General features: G+C 48.7%; 1 protein-coding gene and 2 non-coding genes across 4 annotated transcripts in view; 1 reads left to right on the top strand and 2 right to left on the bottom strand.

The window, feature by feature from the left end:
• Window positions 1–11,026, bottom strand: part of Lasp1 (LIM and SH3 protein 1) — a 40,479-nt gene extending 29,453 nt beyond the window's left edge. Inside the window, 2 exon segments of one of the 2 annotated variants that reach the window (NM_032613.3) lie at window positions 3,493–3,587; window positions 10,872–11,026. In NM_032613.3, the coding sequence (NP_116002.1) occupies window positions 3,493–3,587; window positions 10,872–10,940 (164 nt within the window). In that variant the 5' untranslated portion in view covers window positions 10,941–11,026. 2 annotated transcript variants of the gene reach the window in all.
• Window positions 11,027–11,742: 716 nt separating this feature from the next.
• Trnac-gca35 (transfer RNA cysteine (anticodon GCA) 35) lies at window positions 11,743–11,814 on the top strand. The gene has a single exon. It is a non-coding gene; the product is annotated as a tRNA-Cys (tRNA).
• A 1,647-nt stretch (window positions 11,815–13,461) lies between these two features.
• Trnac-gca34 (transfer RNA cysteine (anticodon GCA) 34) lies at window positions 13,462–13,533 on the bottom strand. Its single transcript has one exon. It is a non-coding gene; the product is annotated as a tRNA-Cys (tRNA).
• Window positions 13,534–23,540: the final 10,007 nt, after the last annotated feature.

The following is a 23,540-nucleotide window of genomic DNA, read 5'->3' as shown; positions in this document are numbered from 1 at the left end:
CTCACACACTGACCTTTCCCTCTCTTCTCTCTCCCCTCTCACACACACACAATAAAAAAACTATTTAAGTTCAACGTCATCCTTGGCTACAGAGTGAGCTTAAGACCAGCCCTGGCTACCTGACACTGTTTCTCGAACCAAAGCCAAACTAATTGAGATTGGGATCAGTATGCTAGAATATACAGACTCGGTGACTAGACCCTACTCCCAGTTAAGGCCCCAGAAATGGGTAGATTCACAGTTCCCAGCAGAAAGAACACTTTCACCCTTTCTGACTCAGCCCCTTACCCCACAGCTCAGGAAAACTGAGGAGAAAGGTCATCCTGAGGTCCATCTTCCTTCCCCAGATAGTTTCCCTAGACCATAGTGGACCCCAAGGCAGTTTGTGCCCATCTCCATCCCAACCCCAGCCTGACCACCACACACACCTGTGACTGTTTGCACGGTCCCAGAAATGGTTTGCACAAGCAGAGGGTTCTGATGATCCAATTTACACAACACATAACCCAAGGCCAACAGATCGGGCCCACCCCGCCCACCTGAAAGTTGCCGTGGATGAAGAGGTCCTTGGCCTATTATGCAGGTAAGTGTGTGGCCCCTGCCTTACTGGCTGTGAGGCCTAGGCTGTGTTCATGCCCCTGACTCCTCCTCAAACATGTCTGGTGCAAGGAGAGAAACAGAAGCCTTTCACTGTTCGCTTTCTAGAATTCCGGAAAGACTGAGAGGCCTGCAGGCTCTCATTCCTTCTTCCTGTACAAGAGTCTAGCTGCCCTCGGGCTCAGACACTGGCCAGAAACAGGCAGCAGGCAGAAATTTCCAGCACATCAGAGTCACACTCTGTGGGTGGCCTAGAGCCCTGGCAAAGTGCCAGGAGATGTCACCTGGCTCTGAATGTCCCACCCTAGTCAAGCTTAGCCCAGGGAAGAGGAGCAGTGCTCGCTCTGCAGAAGGAGGCCTGGCCTAGAGTCCACAAACACAGCTGGGGTTGCAAGGAGTCTGGGGTGCAGGGGGAGCTATTCCCCAGAAGTCCCAAGATTCAGGAACCCTAATGCCACTAGAAACTAGAGCCAGAGACAGCTTGAAGCAGGAGAGAATGAAGTTTGACCCAGGGCCTGGCACATAGCAGGAATTCTGGTCTAGGGCAGGGGAAACCCAAGTTGAGGCAGGTGCAGAGGCCACCTATCTGCCTTTGGCTTTAGATGAGGAACTCAGCAGAGAGCACCAAGGGCAAAGCCACCAGGGAGCTTCAGCTGTGGCCCAGAGGCTGCAGCTGGGATGAAGCACAGCTGAGACACACCACACACACACACACACACACACACACACACACACACACACACACACACACCCTGATGCAAGGCCTTCCCAACAAACACCCACTGGGCCCAAGGTCAAAGGTCACCTGGAAAGGGTCTGTAAAAATGGCTGGAGAGGCAAAGGGAGATGCCAACCCATTCCCTTAGCTGAAGGTCAGGAAGGGCAGAGAGCTGATGACTCTCCAAGCAGGGAAGGCTTCGCCTCCTGCTTCTCCCAGACCCCCCAACTGCTGCAGGCTGTCCCCTCTTCCATTTGCTTCAGGTCTCCCCAAGAAGACTAAGCTAGAACCCCGGCCCCATAGCTAAGGGAATTCTGACAGACAGCATTCTCTCTCCAACGTCTGATGCTCACAGGATGTTAGCATCCTGACTGGAGAGGAAGAGAGCAAAGAAAGACACTCAGGCAGACTTCTGCCAGGAAGTGGAGGCCCAGCCTGAAGATGCTCAAAGGAGGCTGGCAGGGCAGCCTGAAGCAGTCCAGCACCCAAAGGGTTAAATGCCCTGGGTTTCTTTTCTGAACCTCACCCCACTCTCCAAAGGGGGTTGGGGGGGGGAGGAAGTGGCAGAGAATCAGGGTTTGTGTGAGCCCTTAAGAATTCAAAGAATGTCCCATTTCCCTTGGGGCTGGACTGGCTGGGGGTTGGGTGGGGGAGGCAGAGGAGCCTTGGAATCAGAACTGAGGGACCAAAAAAAGCTGTGGTCCTTCCTCTGCTCCAAACTCCTGGAGACAGGTCCTTTAGAAGGAACAGCAGTCATGCTGTCTCTTGGGCTTGAGATGTTATCAGAAATCAGGCTCCCAGCACCTGATAGAGGTTAGTCTGTATCAGAGGGCAGGCAGCAAGTGTCTGGCAAACGTTCAACCCCCCCCCCCCCAGGAGATGGGGCCATGATAGCCAGCCCTCAAAGGGTCTCCAGTGTCCCTTCCTGGTAAACTTTGGCTAAGTAGAATTGGGAGACCAAGCTGGTCATGGTGAAGCAAGTCCATAAACCCCGAAATCTGGAGGTGAAAAATCAGAAGTTATCTATCCTTGGCTACATGACCAACAAACAAACAACAAAAAACCCCGAGACTTAAGTCAGATCATAAACTTTCTTAATTAATGACCATGCTTCCTACCTGACCTTTTAAAGGCCAGACCCTGCGAGTGGCTTGAGGTCAGCTGCTGTGTTCTGGACTTAACACTGAGGTTGTTCTTGCTACTACTAAGTCCCCTTGGACATGGAGTTTCAGCTCTCTCTGAAACTGCAGGAGACTCATCTCCTGGATGGTGTCCCTCTAGGGTAGGAGACAATGGCCTCTCTCCCCAAGCCCCGCCTCCAGCTGGCCAGAACAGACCCTAAGCTAGCAACTCTCAGGATAATGGTCAGTGTCCGTTTCAAGGCAGAAAAGGAGCTGACTCACTGGTTAAGAGCACTGGCTGCTTTTGCAGAGGACCTAGGTTCAGTTTGCAGTATCTACATCTAGACTCACAACCACCAGTTACAAGGGATCTGATGCCCTCTTCTGGTCTCCGTGAATACCCAGGCACACAAATGGTGCCCATACACACACACATACATAAAACATTCATAACACATAAAAATGAATCGATCTGTTTTGTATGCTCAGAAGAAGAAGAAGAAGAAGAAGAAGAAGAAGAAGAAGAAGAAGAAGAAGAAGAAGAAGAAGAAGAAGAAGAAAGAAAGAAAGAGAAAGAAAGGAAGGAAGGAAGGAAGAAAGAAAGAGAGAGAGAAAGAAAGAGAGAGAGAGAGAGAAAGAAAGGAGAATGAAACAAGAGGTCTTTAGAACCTTCTAGAAGGGAAAACGGAAAATAATCACCAATGAGAGGAGGCCAAGGGTAGAGTCACTCCCAAGTCTGAATCCCCTGCACAACGGATTTCTCAATCCCTACTGTGCTCCTTTGCACAACTGTGCAGTGAACGCAGTGGACTGACTTCACCATCCAGAGGCTGTCCACAATCCAGCCTCACACTGGCCTTGCCGTGTGATCTGGAGAAAGCCCCCTCCCTTCCCAAGCCTGTTCTCTCATCTGAAAAATGGGGACAGTGAGAGCCCTCTGCCATGATGGGACAATGTAATCTATGAATGTCACCTCGGGCTATCAGAGGGGGAAAGAACTGGGGAGGGAAGCCAGGTGCCCCCCCTAACTGCTGCGTCCCCCCACCCCAGACTCACGCATTGCAGTAAGGCTTCTTCTCGTAACCCTTGTAGTTCTTCATGTTCAAAGTCATCTTGCAGGTCTCGCAGTGAAAGCATGCTTTATGCCAGAACTGAGTGGAGACAGACGGAAGGCAATGGTTAGACAACCTAGACGGAAGGCAATGGTTAGACAACCTAGCTCCTCCAGGAATGGGTATTCAAGTTCTCCACCCAGGCCCCAGGCCCAAGGCTGCAACAACACCTGTTGAACAGGACCATTTCCAGGTCACCAGCTATGACAGCCAAAGACATGACCCTCTCCTCCTCGTGTCCCCTCCCCCCCCATAGTTATTTTGCTGTCAGGAGAGGGGTCTGATCTGAGAGTTACAGGGGGGAAGAACCCACTTAAGGAGGTAGCAGCTCCCAGAAAGGTCAACTCCACCTCCCCAGACCACTCCAGCCCAGAACTGGATGGGCCTCATTGCTTATGCAAAACGGCACTCCGTTGCTAAGCAGCACATGGAAATTGCTGGTCCTTCTGCCACCAAGCCTGCAGAAGAGAGCTTCGCCCCTGGTGCACAGGCCCAGATCAGGGTACATTTAACAACGCACCCGTCTAAATGCCTATGACTCTGAGCTTCCCTACAGGACGCTCCTCCAGCTCAGTCTGCTCCCCCCAGGCACCTGGGGTTAGCAGAACTGGTGCACGCCCCAGCCACGCCCATACTCACCTCCCCACCCCCTGCTCACCCCCCATCTAGTCCCAACTCTCCCACCCACAGCTAGATAAGGGTGGCAGGCACCTGTGAAGGCGGGAGAGCTTTGTTTCAAAGCCCAACAGCTAGACTACAGGTGTGTCCATATCACAACCCCACCCAGAGAGCTAGATGACCTTGGCCTCAGCCTGCTGATCCCTTGCTTGGGAGTCCGATTCTACTTCCTGTCTATGGACTGTGGAGAATAATGCCTACCCTCCCGGGACTGTTAAAGATTCATGAGAAGTCCTCTGCCACTGGCAAAGCGCCTGGCACCTCCATGTATGTGCTGGATGCTGGAGGCATTCATCGAGCCCGGCTTGAACTCCATCGTGTCTATATGGGACGGAGGGGTGACTCCAGTAAACCCAGGTTTCTAAAACTGAGCCCTCAAGACTAATCCAGGGGCTTGATGGGGGGATGGAGAAACCATATGAGCTAATAACTCCATCCCAAAAATCTAGGCTGACTGGGTGTCTCTGACTGCTTCTCAGCCGTCAGCAGAGATACTGCTGACCCCCAAAGGAGGTAGCCAGAGGTCAGAGAGGGGCCCGGGGGGAGCCCTCAGAAAGCACTTGAGCAAGCAAGTAGGATTGATTCTGGGCCATCTGTCAAGGAACTCCTCCGAAGTGGTGATTTTTAAAACATGTTTCCCAAACTAAGAGAGCTTCAGACAGACACACTTGGAGGAGGGGCCGGAAGAAAGGAAGCACAGATACTGGGACTCCAAACCAGACACCAGGGCTATTTCTGGGGGCAATTGCCCTCTAATGGGACATTTTTCCTATCAAGGAGACCCAAAGGGGAAAAAAAAATCTAACAGGGAATGCTAACGAGGAGACAGAGGAAACTGTTCTTGGGGAAGAAAGTCAGCTATAAGTCTAGAAGTAAAGGGTTGGCTGGTTTGAGCTTAACCCCACTTCCACCTGGACACATCCTAGAGCCATTGTCCCCACCCCCACTCCCAATAATTTCTGGAATCCTTACTGTTTGAGGATGGTGCATAACCCCAAAATATAGCCCCCCAGAAGAAAACAGGGTGGTCCTTTCCCCATAGATTTCCCTGACTAGGAGGCATTGGCAGACTGCCCTAACTCTGTCACCAGCCTCTGCCTGCATGCCCCTGCCTGGGCCCCTGCCTCCCCCACCCCCGCAGGGGCCTGCCAGGAAAAACATTCTGCAGAATCCAGACCATGACCCACTTTCACGCACACATACGCAGGAATACACTGTCCTAGGGCTAGGGGCCTTCAGGGCCGCCTCCTGATTGACTCTCTGGATCAGGAGAGAGATCTCAAGCAGATGGCCAGGCCCTCACCCTCCAGCCAAGCCATGTGGAGAAAGAGGGTAGTAGTGTACTACAGACCAGCCCTCAACACAGCACACTTAAGGCTGACCCCAAGAGTCCGCTCCTGTTAGCAGTTTACCCTCAGGGATCCAATGTTCTCAGTGTGATACATCGTCTGGGACAGAGAAGGATGGTCATCTGTCAAGGGCGGGGGAGTGGAAACCAGAATGGGTTGTGGACCTGCTGGGGTACTGAGCAAGGGAGGTCTCCATATCTATGTAGTGGGGCCACGACTATGAACAACCCCTCCACCCACAAACCATAAGAGAACCAGAAGGAGGGGTTGGGGATTTAGCTCAGTGGTAGAGCGCTTGCCTAGCAAGCGCAAGGCCCTGGGTTCAGTCCCCAGCTCCGAAAAATAGAAAAGAAAAAAAAAAAAAGAGAGATAACCAGAAGGTCACTCCTTCAAGGGGGTAGGAAATAGTCGCTCATACAGTAATGCCTGCGAACTAACTCCAGGATAAGAGAAACTTCATCCTGTCTCTGTCAGGTATCGGGAAGGATGCTGTTAAGGGAAGAAAATAGTATTATCCCAAGAAGGTCTCTCTGCCTTCTTCCCCAGGCCCTAGGATCCTTGGTTCACAGAAAGAGAGGACCTGCTTACAAGGTCCAGGGCAGGAACTCGCTCCTAGAGCGCCTGAGCACACCTGGAGGCCTGCAGCTCAAATTCCCTAGTCACACACATGTCACGCTGCTCAGTCAGACCCCAGGTACCAGAGGACAACCACCCTTCCCTCTCCTGCCTGAAATGCATTTGGGAAAACGGATACTGCAGAAAAACAAACAAGCCAGTGGGGACGGAAGCCCGGGAAGGATCCAACTCACTTGAGCCGGACCCCGTGGCTTCATGGCTCTAAGGAGAGGAGCTACATTCAGGTCTCTGTACCTACAGCCTGTCATCTGCTCCCTAGGGTGGCAGTGACTCAGGGCGGGAGCATGAGACACCTCCCTTCCTGGAGCCTAGAGCCAGGGTTTGTCCCTTCTTTAAGGTCAACACCAGCAACGCCCTGACCCAGGTTATCAACCTAACTCAGGTTAGAATCGCCAAGTAGCCCACACACTTCCACAATCCCTTTCTAGTAACCTAACGCTCCCAGAGCTACAGGCCTCAGGATCCCAGGCCCAACACAGTCCTCCAGACAGGATGAGGAAGGGCGGAACACTGTTCCCCACCATTATCACACACAACGGGTTTCTTTACGTAGCTCTGGTCTAGAAATACACTATATATGTAGTCCAGGCTAATGGCCTGGAACTCAGAGATCCTCCTGCCTCTGCCTCCCAAATGCTGGGATTAAAGATATATACCACCATGCTGCCTGAATAAGATCTACTTTTGGAAAAGACAGTATAAATTTTTTTGTTTTTTTTTTTTTTTGCAAATATTCCAGCAGAAGACCTAAATAGTCAGAATTTTGGAAGCTGGGACAGAAGCTTAGTTGGTAAAGGGCTTTGCCTAACAGGCAAGGACAAAGCCCCTGGCAGCCCAGCGAGGCAGGGCTGGATGTGGAAGCCGAGCTCATCTGTCACCTCAGCACTTGGGAAAGGGAAGTAAGAGAGGATCAGGAATTCAAAGATATCCTGGTCTGTGCAAGACACTGTTTCAAAAGATTAAAAAAAAAAAAAAAAACACTTTGTAAGTCACAGTGACATATGACTATAATCCCAGCACCGAGGAAGCTGAGGGAGTAGGAGGATCTTAAAAAAAGAAAGATAAAACTTGTCTAAAAGGAGGGGGACATCCCATCCGTCATCCTCCTGGTCTAAGCAGGCATATTCCAAACCAAGAATGGAGCCCAATATTACAAAATTGTAACTTAAAATATTTTAAGAATTTTTTTTGGCAATTTGAAGCAATGTGACTGCATATGTCCTCTATAGAGAATGCTGTAGATGACAGTGTCATGTCCCAGTGTCAAAAGGCTGGACACACTGGCTTACAGGGCTCAGAGATTACTGGGGCTATCCCTTCCTACACTGTGAGGTTGCCCAGCTAGGTACACTGTAATAAGTAGCTCCTTTGTTTTTTAAAATGTACTTATCTATTTTCTGTATAAAAGTACACTGTCGCTGTCTTCAGACACATCAGAAGAGGGCATCAGATCCCATTATAGATGGTTGTGAGCCACCATGTGGTTGCTGGGAATTGAACTTAGGACCTCTAGGAAGAGCAGTCAGTGCTCTTAACCGCTGAGCCATCTCTCCAGCCCAAGTAGTAACTTAATAGGAATGGCAGGTCCTGAAGTGATAGCAGGGTATTCTAAACTTTTAACAACAACAACAAAAACCACAGGGTGGGAGTTTTGGGGGGTGGAGGACACTGGAACAACAGTGGTTAAGAGAAAAAGCCTCTCTTCTAGAGGATTCTGGTTCCATTCCCAGAACCCACGTGGTGGCTCTCAGTATTTCGTAACTCCAGTCTCAGGCAACACTTCTTCTGGCCTCCTCAGACACCAGGCACACACATGGTGCACAGACATACATGTAGGCAGACATCCATCCACATAAAATAAAACAACAACGGCAATGAAAATGTTATTCACAGCGTACACAGACTTTGTTCCCTGGAGGGAGAAGAGAACATTCACAGAGCCACTCAGGACAGGAGGCCCCCTGTAACTGGGCATTCCAAAGCAACTGTCAGTGGGCCAAGCCCCTAGCCTTCCTGACTGTCCTCTCCACCTGTTTTTAGATGCTGATGGAGAAAGAGAAAGATGTGGCAAGATTCTCAACAGTGCGGGTCACTAGATACAAAGTAAATGTTCGATAAATATTTGTTAAATGAATGAGGTCACCCTGTTTCTCCTTCCTGCTCTAATCCCAGAAACCCTCTAGAGAAAACAAACCTCAACCTCCTTCCTCAAACACCACCGTCAGCACTGGGTATTATCCAGCAGGCAGAGCACACTGGTACTATGGGGTGGGGACAGAGTGGCCTTCATTGGTGACAAGGTTTACCCACTTATGCCTTTGAGAGATAAGGCTCAGGCAGGAGAAAAGACTGAACCTTATGAACAGTTTAGGCTCTGGCCAAGCTGCAGGCTGCATGACGTAGGGTACTGGAGTAAATCAGGCCGGTCCAAGTTCGTTCTCTCCGGACTGTAGAGAAGCCTTGGGAAGTTGGGTTGCAACCAGGCCTATACGACTGAACTTTGCCCACACCCAGGTCTCTGCCCAGCATTCTCCAGGATTCCAGTTCTAGCTTCCTATCGCCTGCAGGGCATAGAAGGAAGGGACAGAATACCTGGATTTTCCAGTCTGGGTGGGGGAGGGGTGTGGAAGGCAGCTTTCTCTCCAGGGCCACTTCCACTAGGGGGAGTTCTAAAACCAGGAAGAAATCACGCACTCCCACTTCCCAGGGCAACCCTAATCTGAATCTCCTCTTCTAGTGAGGACAAATTATCACATAAAGTCCCCACCACCTTCCCTGTGACACACAGCACTTAAGGTCTTTACAAGGAGAGGTGGTTGGAGTGCTGGTCAGAAAAGAGAGGAAAGACCAGCCTTGACCACACTCCCTGCACTGTCCACCTCTAAGGCAATGACATCATCCATACCCATCTGGTGACAGACAGGGAATACTGAGGCCCAGAACCATTCATAAAGTTGATGGGCACAGACCTGGAACTAGGACCAAGTCTTCCACTCCCCCAGCTAGCAAATCCTTCCATCATTCATTGCCCCTCCTCATTCATTACTGGGGACCATAAGGGGCGCCCACTTGCTGGCCCAGGGCGCTGCAAATGCAAAATATCTGATTCCAGGGATGGCAAAGCCCTCATGTAAGGACAGGGTTTCTTTGAGGGGGGGGGGGGTGTTCTCCATCTAGGCGTGCCAAGCACAAGTCCAGAGGCTGGTACAGTGACTAGGCAGGCTATCACCTTCCTTTAAGCTCCTCCTAGCCTGGTACCTAGCCAAGTCCCATGTCTTTTTCCTCAGGAAAAAGTTCAAATGTTTCAAAACCACAAGTCCTCCTGACCTGGACCGGAGTGGGTGTGGGGGTGGGGGGTGTCCAAAGGTTCCAAAGAAGGAACTAACCCCAGCCCAGAAAGAAGAGACAAAGTATCTAACAAAGTATCCAATTCCGACAAAACTAGACCGCCTCTCTCAGGCGCCTGCCTCTAGCCAGTTCAGCCATAAAGGTGGGAGTAGGTAAACTCAGATCCAGCTTGCAGAGCGAGGTACAAGGTATCTATGAGGAGCCATAAGGCTTCCCTGCAGAGGGGGACACAGAGAAGAGACCGGCTACCTTAGACTTTAGGGGGTTCACAGCAAGGCAAGAGGGTCCCACCTCAAACTGTACCGGAAACACCCAGATCTACTCTTCAGTCCCCCTTGCAAAAGTGTAACGGCAAACAGATCCGATCCGGCCTGGGCCGGGGAATGCGTAAGAATCCCTACGGGACAGCTAATTTCCAGAAGGCTACCCTCGCCCTCCTCTTAAAAAACTCCTTTTCCACTGCTTCCCCAGAACTCGGCCAATCCCACCCTCCATCGGAGAAAACAGCTCTGAAAAGTTAGCTCTTTGTTCTCTAAGCCGGTCTCCAGGCCGAGCACAATTTCAGATCTCCAAGAAGCGTCCTCCCCACTCCCCACCCCGCCCAGCTCCGACTGGGCAGCCCAGCACCCGGAGTGGCTTGCAATTTGAATTGGGGGTTGGGAAAAGCTCTGAAGGAGGTCTGCGGGTTCCCCGACCACAAAACCAGCAAGGAGGGGACCAGCAGGTCGTTCAAACGAGGGGGGTCTCCCAATGAGATTCCAGTGCTGCCCCTAAATCCCTTTCACCTCAATTGACACTCGCTAGACCAAAGACCCGAAGCAGCTTCCAAGCCAGGAAGCCAGGCTACCAGCAGCCCAAGCCGAGCGGGTAGCGCTGGCCCCAGCCTCCGCCCCGCCCCCGCGGCCCCCTCCCCCCCAGCGCCCCGCGCTTCCGCCTACTTGGCGCTGGCCGCCGCGGGGAAAGGGAGCGGCCGTCTCCTCTCTCACTCCGGGCCTGGGGGGCGGGACTGCACCTCTAACCTCCTGCACACACCCGGGGGAACCTGGTTCCCTGGTGCCCTCCCGCCCTTCCAGCCTTCCCAACCCCGGTGCACAGAGCCCACCCTCCTCCAGCGGTGGCTGCCCACTACCTCTCTCTGGACCTCCAGGGTTCCAGACTGGGTCTGTCCCCACACCCCAAGTCGCCTCCCGCCTTCCTTCCCTGCTCTGGGGATCGCAGGCAAGAGCCCGCAAAGACCCAGCCCCTCTTTCCTCCCCCGACTGAGAGCTGCACTGGCACTGTCTAGCTCGCGGCGCCCGGGACCCGAGCTCACCTTATCCAGACAGTTCACCTTCTCCGTGGGGTACACGATTTTGCCGCACCGGGCACAGTTAGGGTTCATGGTTCCGGGGAAAGACTGGGGCGGGAACGCCCGTGCTCGCGCGCGTTCCCTTTTCCTTGGGCGAGCTGGTAGGAGGAGGCGGCGGCTGCAACTGTGCAGGCGACGGCGACTGGAACTGGGGAACTGGCCTCCGCCTCCGCCCTCCTTCCCCTAATAAACACAGTGGGGAGGAGGGGCTGCACTGGCTGGGGCGGGGACGCGCCTCGGGCGCGGAAAGAGGCGCGCGCGACCAGGCGCGCTCCCCGGGCGACGTGGGGCTGCGTGGGGGCGGGTTCCAGGGAGGGCTGCAGGACAGGGCTGCTGGAGCCCTGAGCTCTCGGGGTGCACGTGCCCCTGGGCTCCCCGATGAGGACCGGCCCGGCTCGTGGCCCTTCCGGAGGTGGAGAAACAGACGCGACTGTGGCAGAGCCCGATATCCCACGAGAGGGTCAACCCCACGTTCTGGACAATGGTGGGGATAGTACTGATTCTCCAGACTCGGGGACTTCCCTTAAATCCGTGGGTCCCCAGCGTCAACCTGCGGGGAAACCACCCCCCGCCCCGCCCCGCCCCGCCCCCCAGCTAGTCCCCTTCCGGCCCACATCCTCTCCCAAACTGGTACCTGTCCCTTTCCCTTTGGACTCAGCACCTCAGGACCTTCACCCTCCCCGCGCCTCTGCGCTGCTGCCTTCAGATCCAGGCATCCTCTGCTTTTAGCTTGACCGCCCTTGGTCTTTCATTCTTTTCTCTTCCCTTCATTCTACCGGTGCAGCAGCTGCATCTTAATCCTGAAAAGAGGTTGCTTCGAACACTGTGGCCGTGCGGGGGTATAGCTCAGTGGTAGAGCATTTGACTGCAGATCAAGAGGTCCCTGGTTCAAATCCGGGTGCCCCCTCGGAGTCTTTTCCTCACTTCAATGGCAATAGAAATATATTTCACTGCAAATGTGGTCCTGATTCGGCCATGGTAAAAATGGTAAAAAGATAAAAAGCCACTCCTTATTTTACGATCTGAGCAAAAAAGCCTTCGTTTTGCCTCTTACCAAGCAGAAGTTGTGCGACCTCATTTGACTGGCGCCAAAATCCTGGAGATTTCTGCCCATGGTACTCTCGTGAATTTGAATTGGATTGTTCCACACTTTGGGTTCCGGAGACAAGGTTACTCCCCAGGGTGGCTTTGTGTGTCCCATGAGTAAGGGTGGGTCAAAAAGGGAAACTCGCGGACATAGTCTTTCTCCAATCTAAGCTTTCTTTCTCCTTTTCGTTTCATTCTGAGTTCTTTATTTTTTTTTCCCAACCCCTCTGCGTCCTTTATTGTTCTATATTCTTCTCGTGCTTCCTTGTTGCTTGGTGACGTGGACCGAGTGAAAGCGCTTCGAGAACGTGAACCCGGCCGGTGAGCACTCCTTAGCTCCCTTCGGTGCAAAAGAACAAGACCCCAAAGCCAAGTAATATAAATTAAGGCAGTGGTTTTCACACTTGTGCGTGCTCCAGAGTGACCTGGAGGGCTCATTAAAACATCCCCAGTTTCCGATTGTGTAGATCTCGGGAAGGCCTTGGCAATTAGCTAGCTCTGGCGGATTTTTCAGGTAAATCATTCAAGGACCCAGGGACTACTCTTTGAAGATCACTCGCGTGTTACCACAACGCTATCAAGTTTCAAGTCCTCAAAATGGGAACAGGTATCTAGGTATGGCCTTAGGGTATCTGGTTTGGAAGAAATCTCCAAGTGTGAACCGGGAAGCAAGGGCGGGCCCCCTCTGTTAGGTTTTGACCAAAAAAAGGAAAAAGAAAAGAGACAGAGAGAGGCATGCTATGCTGCCTGGGTCAGGGTGTGGCTGTGATATTTTAAACACGGAATCTGGTTGTGTCATCCCAGGACCCCAGGGGAACATTCTCATGCATTCCCTCCCAGTTCCCATTACTGTTCTCCGCTGAGCGGAACAAGGAAGGGGACAGGGCAGAGAGCTTCGGGGCAAAGCACGGAAATACCAGAGTAGCGAGTCTCCATTTCCAGAAGCAAGGCTTTGAACTTGTACTTTCTCAGGCCTCAGCTTCTCAGAGAAGACACCTGTTTTTATAACTTTAGACCGTGTCTTTCCCCTCACCCCACCCCCACACTCATACAGAGTGTCATGTAGCCCAGGCTGGCCTCAATTTTGATATATAGGCCAAGGCTAAATAATCTTAAACTCCCTTGGACTCCTATCCTCCTGCCTCTGACTCCCAAGTGCTGGGATTAACACACATATACTACAACACCTGGCTGTTAACATTTCTTAAAATAGCCAAGTATATAAACATTGTTTCTGGCTTCATCCTTAGTTTTTTGGGGGGTTAGGATACAAACTAAGTAAAAAATGTTTCTAATTCCATGCCTCACTGGCCAGAGAGAGAGATAGCTTCATACTCCTTCCTGGATGATGGTTCTGGCCGTAGGAAATATTCAAATGGGGGAAAATTTGGAGGGTAGATCTTGGATTTGGAAATATCTGAGAGGGAATATGTGACTGTTCTCATAGGAAAAACATGTACAAACATCAAGGGGGCACCCGGATTTGAACCGGGGACCTCTTGATCTGCAGTCAAATGCTCTACCACTGAGCTATACCCCCTCTGCTGGTGGAAGGCTACAAAATTCTTTTTACATAACTTGTTTGCTTTTCACTGAAAATTGTTTATCCGTTTAAAATTAACATCTTTTTGCTAAATTATATTAAATTTAAACAATAAAAGGACATACATTTAAAAGAAAAACCAAAAATATCACCAACAATTTGAAACCATGAACTTAAGTTACAAATTTGCAAAACTGTCCCCTGCTCTTACCAGAATACAAATACCACCTCGACAGAACATCCACGGAGGCATTCCTAGCTTACAGACTGTCACGATTTTCCTCTTTAATTCATAGGGTACTATGTCACCACGTCAAGAAGGAGTACAAAGTTTCAACAAAAACACAGATTCTGGCTGGATATGAGTTTGGTGTCCTAGAGTCAGACTAAAAATAAAGATACAAGTGAATCAACAAGTAAATACTCAGTAGGGAAAATGAGAAACATATGCATACATACATGCACACATAAATATATACATACATAATACATACATACATGCATGCATACATACATACAGACATACAGAATGATTAGGGTGGTGCCTGGAGAGGCATACTTAGCACGTAGGTGCACTGAGACAGAAAGTTAAGAGTTTGATCAAGCCTTGGCTAGATAGCAAAACCCTGCCAACATGTGACTATACTAAAAGAGAGTTTTAGGGAAGTACACAGGGCCATTTCAAATTGGATAGACATGGAAGGATGGGGATCGAGACTGACCTCCAACTTAGATCAGCTTCTGTCTCCCAAGTGCTGGGATTAAAGCATGGACCCCAAGGACAATGCACCTTCCTTCCTTCTTTCCCTTCCTTCCTTCTTTCCCTTCCTTCCTTCCTTCCTTCCTTCCTTCCTTCCTCCCTTCCTTCCTTCCTTCCTTCCCCTCCACTCCTCTTCTTGTAATGTTTGGAAACAGTCTCCCTAGTTAGCCACCAAAGCCTGGGAAAATCCACCATTCATCAGAGGAGAACCCCAGATCAGAATCCAGTACCTACGTGAACTGGTACTGGGGACTGAACTCAGGGGTTCAGCATGAATTTTCTACCACTGAGTTACACACAGAACAGAGACAGTGGATAGACATTTGAGGCAGATGTTGAGAATACAGTTGGAACTCATTCGGAAGGTCTGGTCCAAAAGTAGAACTCTGGTCATGTTCACTACATAGATGCTATCCTACTTGATAGAAAGCTGTTACCTCAAAAGTGTGCTGGGTATGGCTCAGAAAATTGTCTTAACTTTTACAGGTAGCTTGAAATCAGCAAAACTGTTTGAATTTATTTTCCTTTTTGGTTTTTTTTTTTCCAAGGCAGAGTTTCTCTGTCGTAGACCAGGCTGGCCTCCAACTCACAGAGATTCACCTGCCTTAGCATCCAGAGTACTAGGATTAAAGGCATGTGCCACCATGCCTGGCTGCTGTGTGTGTTTCTAACACACAGCACACGTTGGCACACCTACCAATAGGTCCCTTATAGTCACCATTTACCAGCACAGCACAGTGTCTGCTTTCTGCAGAGAGGACCTGGTAAGCTCTTCAGCTGAGAGAGAGAAGAGGCAAGAGGGGAGAGTGTGGCAGACATGAGACAGGAGAAACTGGGGGAGTGGTCATTTTGGAAAGGAAAAAGGTAAACATACTTAGGCAAAAGAGGGGTAGGGTTGCTAGATCAAACCTTTGAGAGGTGACACAGATGTGTGCTTTCCCCCCAATAACCTCAGTTGATAGGTGTGATTGCTGAATGATCTTATGACTCAAGTTACTTGGCCCGTAGATTAGCAGGAAGTACAACCTAATGCTCAAGGTGAACCGGGTCGTATGCCAAGCCAGGACTTTGGAGGACACAGAGAACGCAGTGTGATCCCTGCGCTCAAGAAACACAAGGTCCACCTAGAGGTGGGGTGGGTTAGAAAGCTCAGCAGGTATTTCTCATGAAGGCCGAAGACTTGAGTTCAATCCCTGGCAACCACATAGTGCAAGGAAAGACTCAGTTCTTGTAAGTTGTCCACACACACACACACACACACACACACACACACCACACACACACACACACCTCTCTCTCTCTCTCTCTCTCTCTCTCTCTCTCTCTCTCTCTCTCTCTCTCCCTCTCTCTCTCTTTCTCTCTCTCAGTGTACTTTAAAATGGTGAACAGGATATGTGTTCCAAGTAACAGTTACTCCAAAACCAAAATGCAGAGAGAACATCTAAGACAGGAGGACTCGAATGATGAGAGCCATGAGCCTAAGACTTTGTCCTTCCTGGGAGTTGAACCCAGAGTTGTGGGACATGCTAGGCCAGTGTTTTCATGGACTTTTACCCAGAAAAGTGTAGTCTTCACCCCTATAGGAGGAAAATTCCCTTTGCTACAAAGACTATTACAGAAAACACCACCAATCAAAATGCAGAGTTGTGGAGCCCAGGGTCAATGGATACCTAAGGCTCGAGAAACATTGCAGAAGAAATAGAAAGATTGTCAGAACCGGAGGAGCAGGGAGTTTGCTGTGAGCTTGTGACTCCTATAAGCATCAGAAACTCTACCCATAAAGTCTCACCAATATGGCTGCACAGATATGAGCTGAGCACGGAAAACACAAATAAGTGACAGTGAACAGGGAAAACCACACAAGACCTCACCCGGACACAAGAACAAGAGGCAACTGAGTTAAAGTGGAGGTGGGAGGGGTAGACCTCCCCAGGGATGAGCAAATCAATCAGTTGTCCAGTTCAAAATGGCAAGCCTAAAAACATACACGTACATTGCATGGACACAACAGATTATATTTAGGAATTAAAATGTATATACAAATATACATAGGCATGAAAAAAAGGCAAAAGAGTTTCAAAGAGAGCAGGGCGCGAGTATGAGAGGGTTAAGAGGGAAGGAAAGGAAAGAAGAAAGGTTGCAACTAAGTTACAGTCTCAGAACTAAACAAACACTCAAGACATTTCTGAGAAGCCGAGGTTTGTAGTATACAGCAGGAATCCCAGCACTTGGAAGACAAAGGCAGGAGGGCCGGCAGTTCAAGTCCAGAGAGTTTAAAGCCAACCTGGAACACGTAAGACCCTGTATAGAAAAAAAAAAAGGTTCAGTACACTTTTAATTCTAGCGATTTCAAGAAGCAGAGGCTGGTAGATCTCTGTGGCGCCAGCCTCGGCTACATAGAATTTCAGGCCAGCTAGGGATGCACAGTGAATCCTTGTCTCAAAAATAATAAATTATTTGGCTGGACAGTGGTATAGCATGCTTTTGATCCCAACATTTGGGAGGCAGAGGCAGGCAGATCTCTGAGTTCAAGGCCAGCCTGGTCTACAGAGAGAGTCCCCAGGATAGCCAGGGCTACACAGAGAAACCCTGCCTCTGACAAAAATAAAACTATTTATAAGATTGAAAGATAGGTTGAAGACCACAGTAAAAGAAACATTGTCCTGGGTTGGGGATTTAGCTCAGTGGTAGAGCGCTTGCCTAGCAAGTGCAAGGCCCTGGGTTCAGTCCCCAGCTCCGAAAAAAAAGAAAAGAAAAAAAAAAAAAAAGAAAAAGAAACATTGTCCCATCTAGGAGGAAGGTGTTGATGTCCTAAGGAGCTTGAGAGCCAGGAGGTAGGTGTCACCTGAGACTTCCAGCAAAAAAAAAAAAGCTGCTCCTATCTTAAACATTCTAAAATTAACTGATTCCATATCAATGTTTATGGACAGTTGGAATGCTGCAAGTCCAGAGCCAAATTCTGCTGAGCTATCTTATTCTCTAATTAGCCACTCATTGTGGATGTCTCTGAATGACCACACATCCTTGTGACTCTTAGGTAAATCCCTATGGAATGCAGGCACAGACCCCACCAATCGAAGGCTGGCTAAGAATGTCATCAGAAAACATTCCAGGCCTTTTCAAAGAGGTCTCCCTCTTACATGGAACTTCTTGCTACCTACCGGGGATTTTCACCATCTCTTTTAAAAGTATTAGGACCAGGCATGACGGCACATGCCTGTGATTCCAGAATAACAACACAAACATATATATATATATATATATATATATATGTATATATATATATATATATATATGTATATGTATATATATATATATATGTATATGTATATATATATATATATATATATATATATATATATATAGGCTTGATTTATGGCTTCACTTTGTTCTATTTCTATAAAACCTTTATAAATTGCTATTGTATTGAACACATTGAGACATGGCAATTAGAATAAACTGAGTCTGTGTTCCCAGGCCGTGGTCACTTGTGTTTGTCTCCTGAATAAACTTTCTCTTATTCCTTTTGGGGTCAGAATGACGTTGGCTTTTTTCACAGTTCAATTACGGAGGTGCTCAAAGTGGGGCCCCAAGGACAATGCATTTTCCTTCCTTCCTTCCTTCCTCCCTTCCTTCCTTCCTTCCACCCTTCCTTCCTTCCACCCTTCCCCTCCACTCCTCTTCCTTGTAATGTTTGGAAACAGTCTCCCTAGTTAGCCACCAAAGCCTGGGGAAATCCACCATTCACCAGAGGAGAACCCCAGGTCAGCATCTGGTACCAACATGGTCTCCCAGCGTCCAGCAGCCTGGCAGTGTCTTAGGGGAAAGCTCTTTCCAGGGCCTCAGCATCTATGATTCGGTAGATGGGCCATCACTTGGTTCTGAAGTGGTGGTGTAGGATGGACATGTTGAATACCTTCTCTTTTGCTTTCAGAGCTTTGGCTGAAGGTATCCCTTCTGTTTGACAGCATCCTGGGCATCTGACCTTTCTGTTTGTACACAGACGTTTCTCTCACCACTCCTCCATTATCTAAGTCAATAAAGGAGGAAATGTTTGGAGAAAAACAGCTATTTGGGACTCAAGATGGTTTTATGTTCAGTAACTATGCTAATTCAACAGGCAAGTATTTACAAAAATAGAGTTGGGTGATGATGGTGGCACTCACCTTTAATCCCAGCATTTGGGAGGCCACGGCAGGCAGATCTCTGACTTCAAGGCCAGCCTGGTCTACAGAGTGAGTTCCAGGACAGCCAGGGTGACACAGAGAAACCCTGCTTCAAAAAATAAATAAACAAACAAATAAATGAAAACATCTAACTAAAGACACCTTGACTCTACACTTTCCTTAAAGGGGAGCATTTAATGTCAGTAAACTAGGTGTTAGGTATCTTTGGTTTTGGTCTTTCTTACACACTACACTTAAAGTCCTAGGCAATAGAATTTTTTTTTTTTAAATCATCTATGGGGACCTGAAAGATGGTTCATCAATTAAAAGCTCCATTGTTGCCACTACAGAGAGTCCAAACTGAGCTCCAGCATCCACATGGTGACTCGGACCCATCTATAACGCCAACTCAGGGCTCCGATGCCCTCGTCTACCAGGCACACATGTGGCATATGTACATGCAAAGAACACTGATAGAAGTAAACACATCTAAGTACTGTTTTCGCTGTTTTGCTTGTTTGCTCGTCGTAACCAGGCCTTTGCTACTTTGTGGGTTCTTCTTTCTTCCACCCCTCTCCACCCCTTTTCCTTCACCCTTTCAACCCCCTAACACTAGATAAGGGGTGGGTATAAAGAGGAAAGGAAAGCAATCCCTGAGTAAAGTCAGGGGTCAAAAAGGGGGGGGGACAATAATCACTAGTCTACTTCCTGCTGACTGAGGACATTGAGTTCCTTGGGGCAAGTTTGATCTTCACCATCGGGATATCCAGTTTCTTCTGTTTTTCACATGACTACTTAAAAAATCAAGGTAATCAATACCAATCAATAACCCAACCCGGCTCTCTGGATCCCTAGCATTTGTATAACCTCTAAAAACTTCCCGGAATTCGAAACCTCACATGAGCGCAGAAACTATCTGCATCTGGCAAAATTTTGTCCTTTCCACACCTCAACCCCTACCCCTCCCACCCCCCACCCCGAAAACATGAGGTAAATCCTCATTGTCAGCTGCTGTGGACACTCTGAAGCAGCCCCATATCCCATACCTAGGATTAAAACGAAAACATATTCTTATAATATGTCTGTGGGGTTTGTTTAAGAAACCAAAATTCCAAAATTGTCACGTTGTTGTTATTGTTGTAGTTGTAGCCAATTTCTGGGGGGGGTTAGAGGTAAGTGGGTTTGACTTACCTGGTTGGGGGGTGGGGAAGAGAGAGGAGAGACCAGGGGAAGGTAGGAAGGGCAGATGGACCACAGGCATGTGGCCAGGAGGAACAGCCAGTATCTTGGATACACCACTGGGAAGGCAGCCAGGCCAGCAAAAAAATCTACTTAGAAAAGTAGATTAGCGGGGGTTGGGGATTTAGCTCAGTGGTAGAGCGCTTGCCTAGGAAGCACAAGGCCCTGGGTTCGATCCCCAGCTCCGAAAAAAAGAAAAAAAAAAAAAAAGAAAAGTAGATTAGGGGTGACCCGCAGTAGCTGTCAAAGCCAAATAAAGTAACCATAGTCTGAGTCTCATTTATTTGTAAGCTAGTCAGGGATAAACGTAAATTGGTTGTAGGACAGGTGAAGAAAGCAGGGTGACATTCATCTCATCTATATTAACGATGAGTACCCAAGTTGCTTCCCCTTATTTTTGTGTGTGTGGGTGTTGTTGTTGGTGGTGACGGTGGTGGTTTTGGTTTTCCAAACAGGGTTCTTCTGTATAAGAATCTTCTCTTGTGGGGCTGGGGATTTAGCTCAGTGGTAGAGCGCTTGCCTAGGAAGCACAAGGCCCTGGGTTCGGTCCCCAGCTCCGAAAAAAAGAACCACAAAAAAAAAAAAAAAAAAAGAATCTTCTCTTGTCTGTCCTGGAACTCATTCTGTAGACCATACGAACCTAATAGCCACAGAGATCTGCCTCCACCACATGTGTGCTAGGATCCAAGACCAGCTTCTTTGCTTTCTTTCTCTCTCTCTCTCTCTCTCTCTCTCTCTCTCTCTCTCTCTCTCTCTTTCTTTCTTTCTTTGCTTTCCTGCTTTCTTGTCTGCTTTCTTTAAAAAAATTTTTTTTAATTTTAATAAAATTTTGTGTTGTTTTGAGATGGTTTCTCTGGGTAGCCCTGACTGTCCTAGAACTCACTATGTAGACCAGGCTGGCCTTGAACACCTGCCAGCCTCAGCCTCCTGAGTGCTGGGTGAGCGCCACTGTATTTTCTGGTCACAGTGTTTTCTTTTTTTTTTTTTTTTTTTTTTTTTTTTTTTTTAGATTTTCTTTTTTTTTTCCGGAGCTCGGACCAAACCCAGGGCCTTGGTAGAGCAAGCACTCTACCACTGAGCTAAATCCCCAACCCCCACAGTGTTTTCTTTGCAACAGTAAAAACCCTAAGAGAAGCAGGTACCATCCTAGTGGGGTGTTGGAACTTCCCTAGTGGACTTTGAAACTTTGGGCTAGAAAAGCCATTCAGTGTTAAGAACTCATTGGAATGTTTTTAGGAGCTTGGAAGATAAGGATGTTGAGAACAGTGCAGAAGATGGAGGCCTGCCTTGTGACATTTCAGAGGGCTGATTAAAGACTATCAGGATTGTTTGCTGTTTTGATTTAAGGTAAGAGTCACCTGGGTGGTACTGGTTTTGAAGACATGAAGGGGTCATGGAGAACAGCTGACCTTGGCACGGTGAGAGGCCAGGAGAGGCCTTCTGTGAAGGTGCAGCCTCTGTAGCAGTTGAAGACCCAGGGCTAAAGGCGTCATGCAGAGAAGTTGAGGTTTGGCACTGTGAAGAGAGCCTATGAGGGGCTACTGGGGAAAGTGCTGCTCAGTTCCATCATGGGTCCCCAGCAGGTTTTGGAGAGGCCAGCATCATGAGAACAGCAGCAACAGTGGATTGGAGCCTAGAAGACAAGCTGTGCGTGCTGCAGAGAGCAGAGCCAGGGAAGTGACCCAAGCCCTTTGGAAAATTCCAGATCCTGAGTGGCTCCCAGACATTGGATGGTTGGAATTTGGTTTTGTTTTACTTTGATTTTGCCCTATTTTTCTCTCTTGAAGTAGGACAGTATTTTCTGAGGTTAACACCACAGATAAGAGACTTCGAATTTTAAAGGGCTTTGGATTTTAAAATAGATTAACTAAAGACAGAGTTTCTCTCTATAGCCTTGGTTGTCCTGTTACTCTGTAAACCAGGCTGCCCTTTAACTCACAGAGATCTATCTGCCTCTGCCTCCCAAGTGCTGGGATTAAAGGAATATACCACCATCTCCCTGGCCTAATTATTCATGTTTTTAACGAGTTCTTGGGGATGAACAAGAAAGGAAGAGTTGTAGCTTAGTAGTGATGTGTTTGTGTGTCAAGTTGACACAAGCTACAGTCATCAAAGATGAAGGAGCTTCAGATCAAGAAACGCTTTTATGAGAGCCAGCTGTAAGGCATTTGCTCAAAGAGTGACGGGCGAGGGACCAGCCCATTGAAGGAGGTGCCATCCCTGGGTTGGTAGCCCTGGATTCTATAAGGAAGCAGGAGCATACCATGTGGAGTAAGTCAGTTAGCAGGACCCCTCCATGCCCTCTGCAACAACTCCAGGTTCCAGCTCTGCTTGAGTTCCTGTCCTGACTTCTTCCAACGATGAACTATGACCTGGAAGTGTAAGCCAAACAAACTCTTTCTTCCCCAACTTGCTTTTGGTCATGGACACTTCCGTTGCAGCAATAGTAACCCTAACTAGGACAACTACCATGCTTGGCTTTCGTAATTGAAATGCTAAAGATGTATTTATCTTATTTTATGTGTACGAATGTTTTGCCTGTGCATGTGTGTGTGCCACATGTGTGCAGTGCCTGCGGAGGCTAGAAGAGGGTGTGGGATCCCTGGAGCTGGAGTTACAGGGGGGCTGTTAGCCTCCAGACGTGGATGCCAGCAACTGAACCTGGGTCCTTGGGAAGAGCAGCAAGAGATCCCAACCACTGAGCCATCTCTCCAATCCCAATTTTTTTTTTTTTTTGGTTCTTTTTTTCGGAGCTGGGGACCGAACCCAGGGCCTTGCGCTTCCTAGGTAAGCGCTCTACCACTGAGCTAAATCCCCAGCCCCTCCAATCCCAATTTTTATAGTTCTTAAATCAATCAGTTATTTATTTACTTATTCATATTTTTTTTCTAGACAGGGTCTTACTATGTGGCTCTGGCTGCTCCTGGAACTCGCTCTGCAGACCAGATGAGACTCTCCTAGAACTCTCAGCGATCCACCTGCTTCTGCCTCCCAAGTACTCAGATTGAAGGTGTCCTTGGCATTATCTATAAGCTTTTTTATTGTAATTGTCCAAGTCTATTGTATTTGGTAGTTTTGTTTTTGTTTTTGTTTTTTGGTACGTTTCTAGTCCTTGAAAAACAATGCTGGCCACCACACCCTATGAAATCCTAGTTTTAGGCAGTGGTGGAGCATGCATGCTTTAATCCCAGTGAAAACAAACAGACAGACGAATGAGTACAACGGATTGGATTACTATACTTTCTATCAGCATCACTAAAAAGGTTGAGTGGCAGAGCAGTGCTGGTGCATGTCTTTAATCCCAGCATTCAGGAGACAGAGGCAGGCAGAGTTCTGAGTTCGAAGCCAGCCTGGTCTACACAGAGTAAGTTCCAGGCCAGCAAAGGTTGCACAGAGAAACCTTGTCTCGAAAAACTGAAATGATGATGATGGTGGTGGTGGTGGTGGTGGTGGTGGTGATGGGGTGGTGGTGGTGGTGATGATGAAGATACAGAGATAGGTAGATCCCTGGGGCTCACTGGCTAGGCGTAGACAGTCTAGTTGGTAACCTCCAGGGCAATAAAAGAGTCTGTCTTGAGCCCATGAGGTGGCTTGTCTGGTAAAAGCATCTACTGCTCAAGCCTAGGGACCTGAGTTTGATCCCTGGAACCCACACAATAAAGGAGGGAACTAACTCAAGTTGTCCTCTGACCTCCCACACTCCTGCCTGTGAACTCAAATGCCCAGATCCGAAAAAGGAAAACAAGTAAGTAAATAAAGAAACAAGGGGTTGGGGATTTAGCTCAGTGGTAGAGCACTTGCCTAGCAAGCGCAAGGCCCTGGGTTCGGTCCCCAGCTCC

Source organism: Rattus norvegicus, chromosome 10 (genome assembly GCF_021556685.1).
Source record: "Rattus norvegicus strain SHRSP/BbbUtx chromosome 10, alternate assembly SHRSP_T2T, whole genome shotgun sequence".
Classification (NCBI taxonomy): Eukaryota; Metazoa; Chordata; class Mammalia; order Rodentia; family Muridae; genus Rattus; species Rattus norvegicus.
The sequence above is the reverse complement of the archived record's forward strand: the minus strand, read 5'-3'. Positions and strand labels throughout refer to the sequence as shown.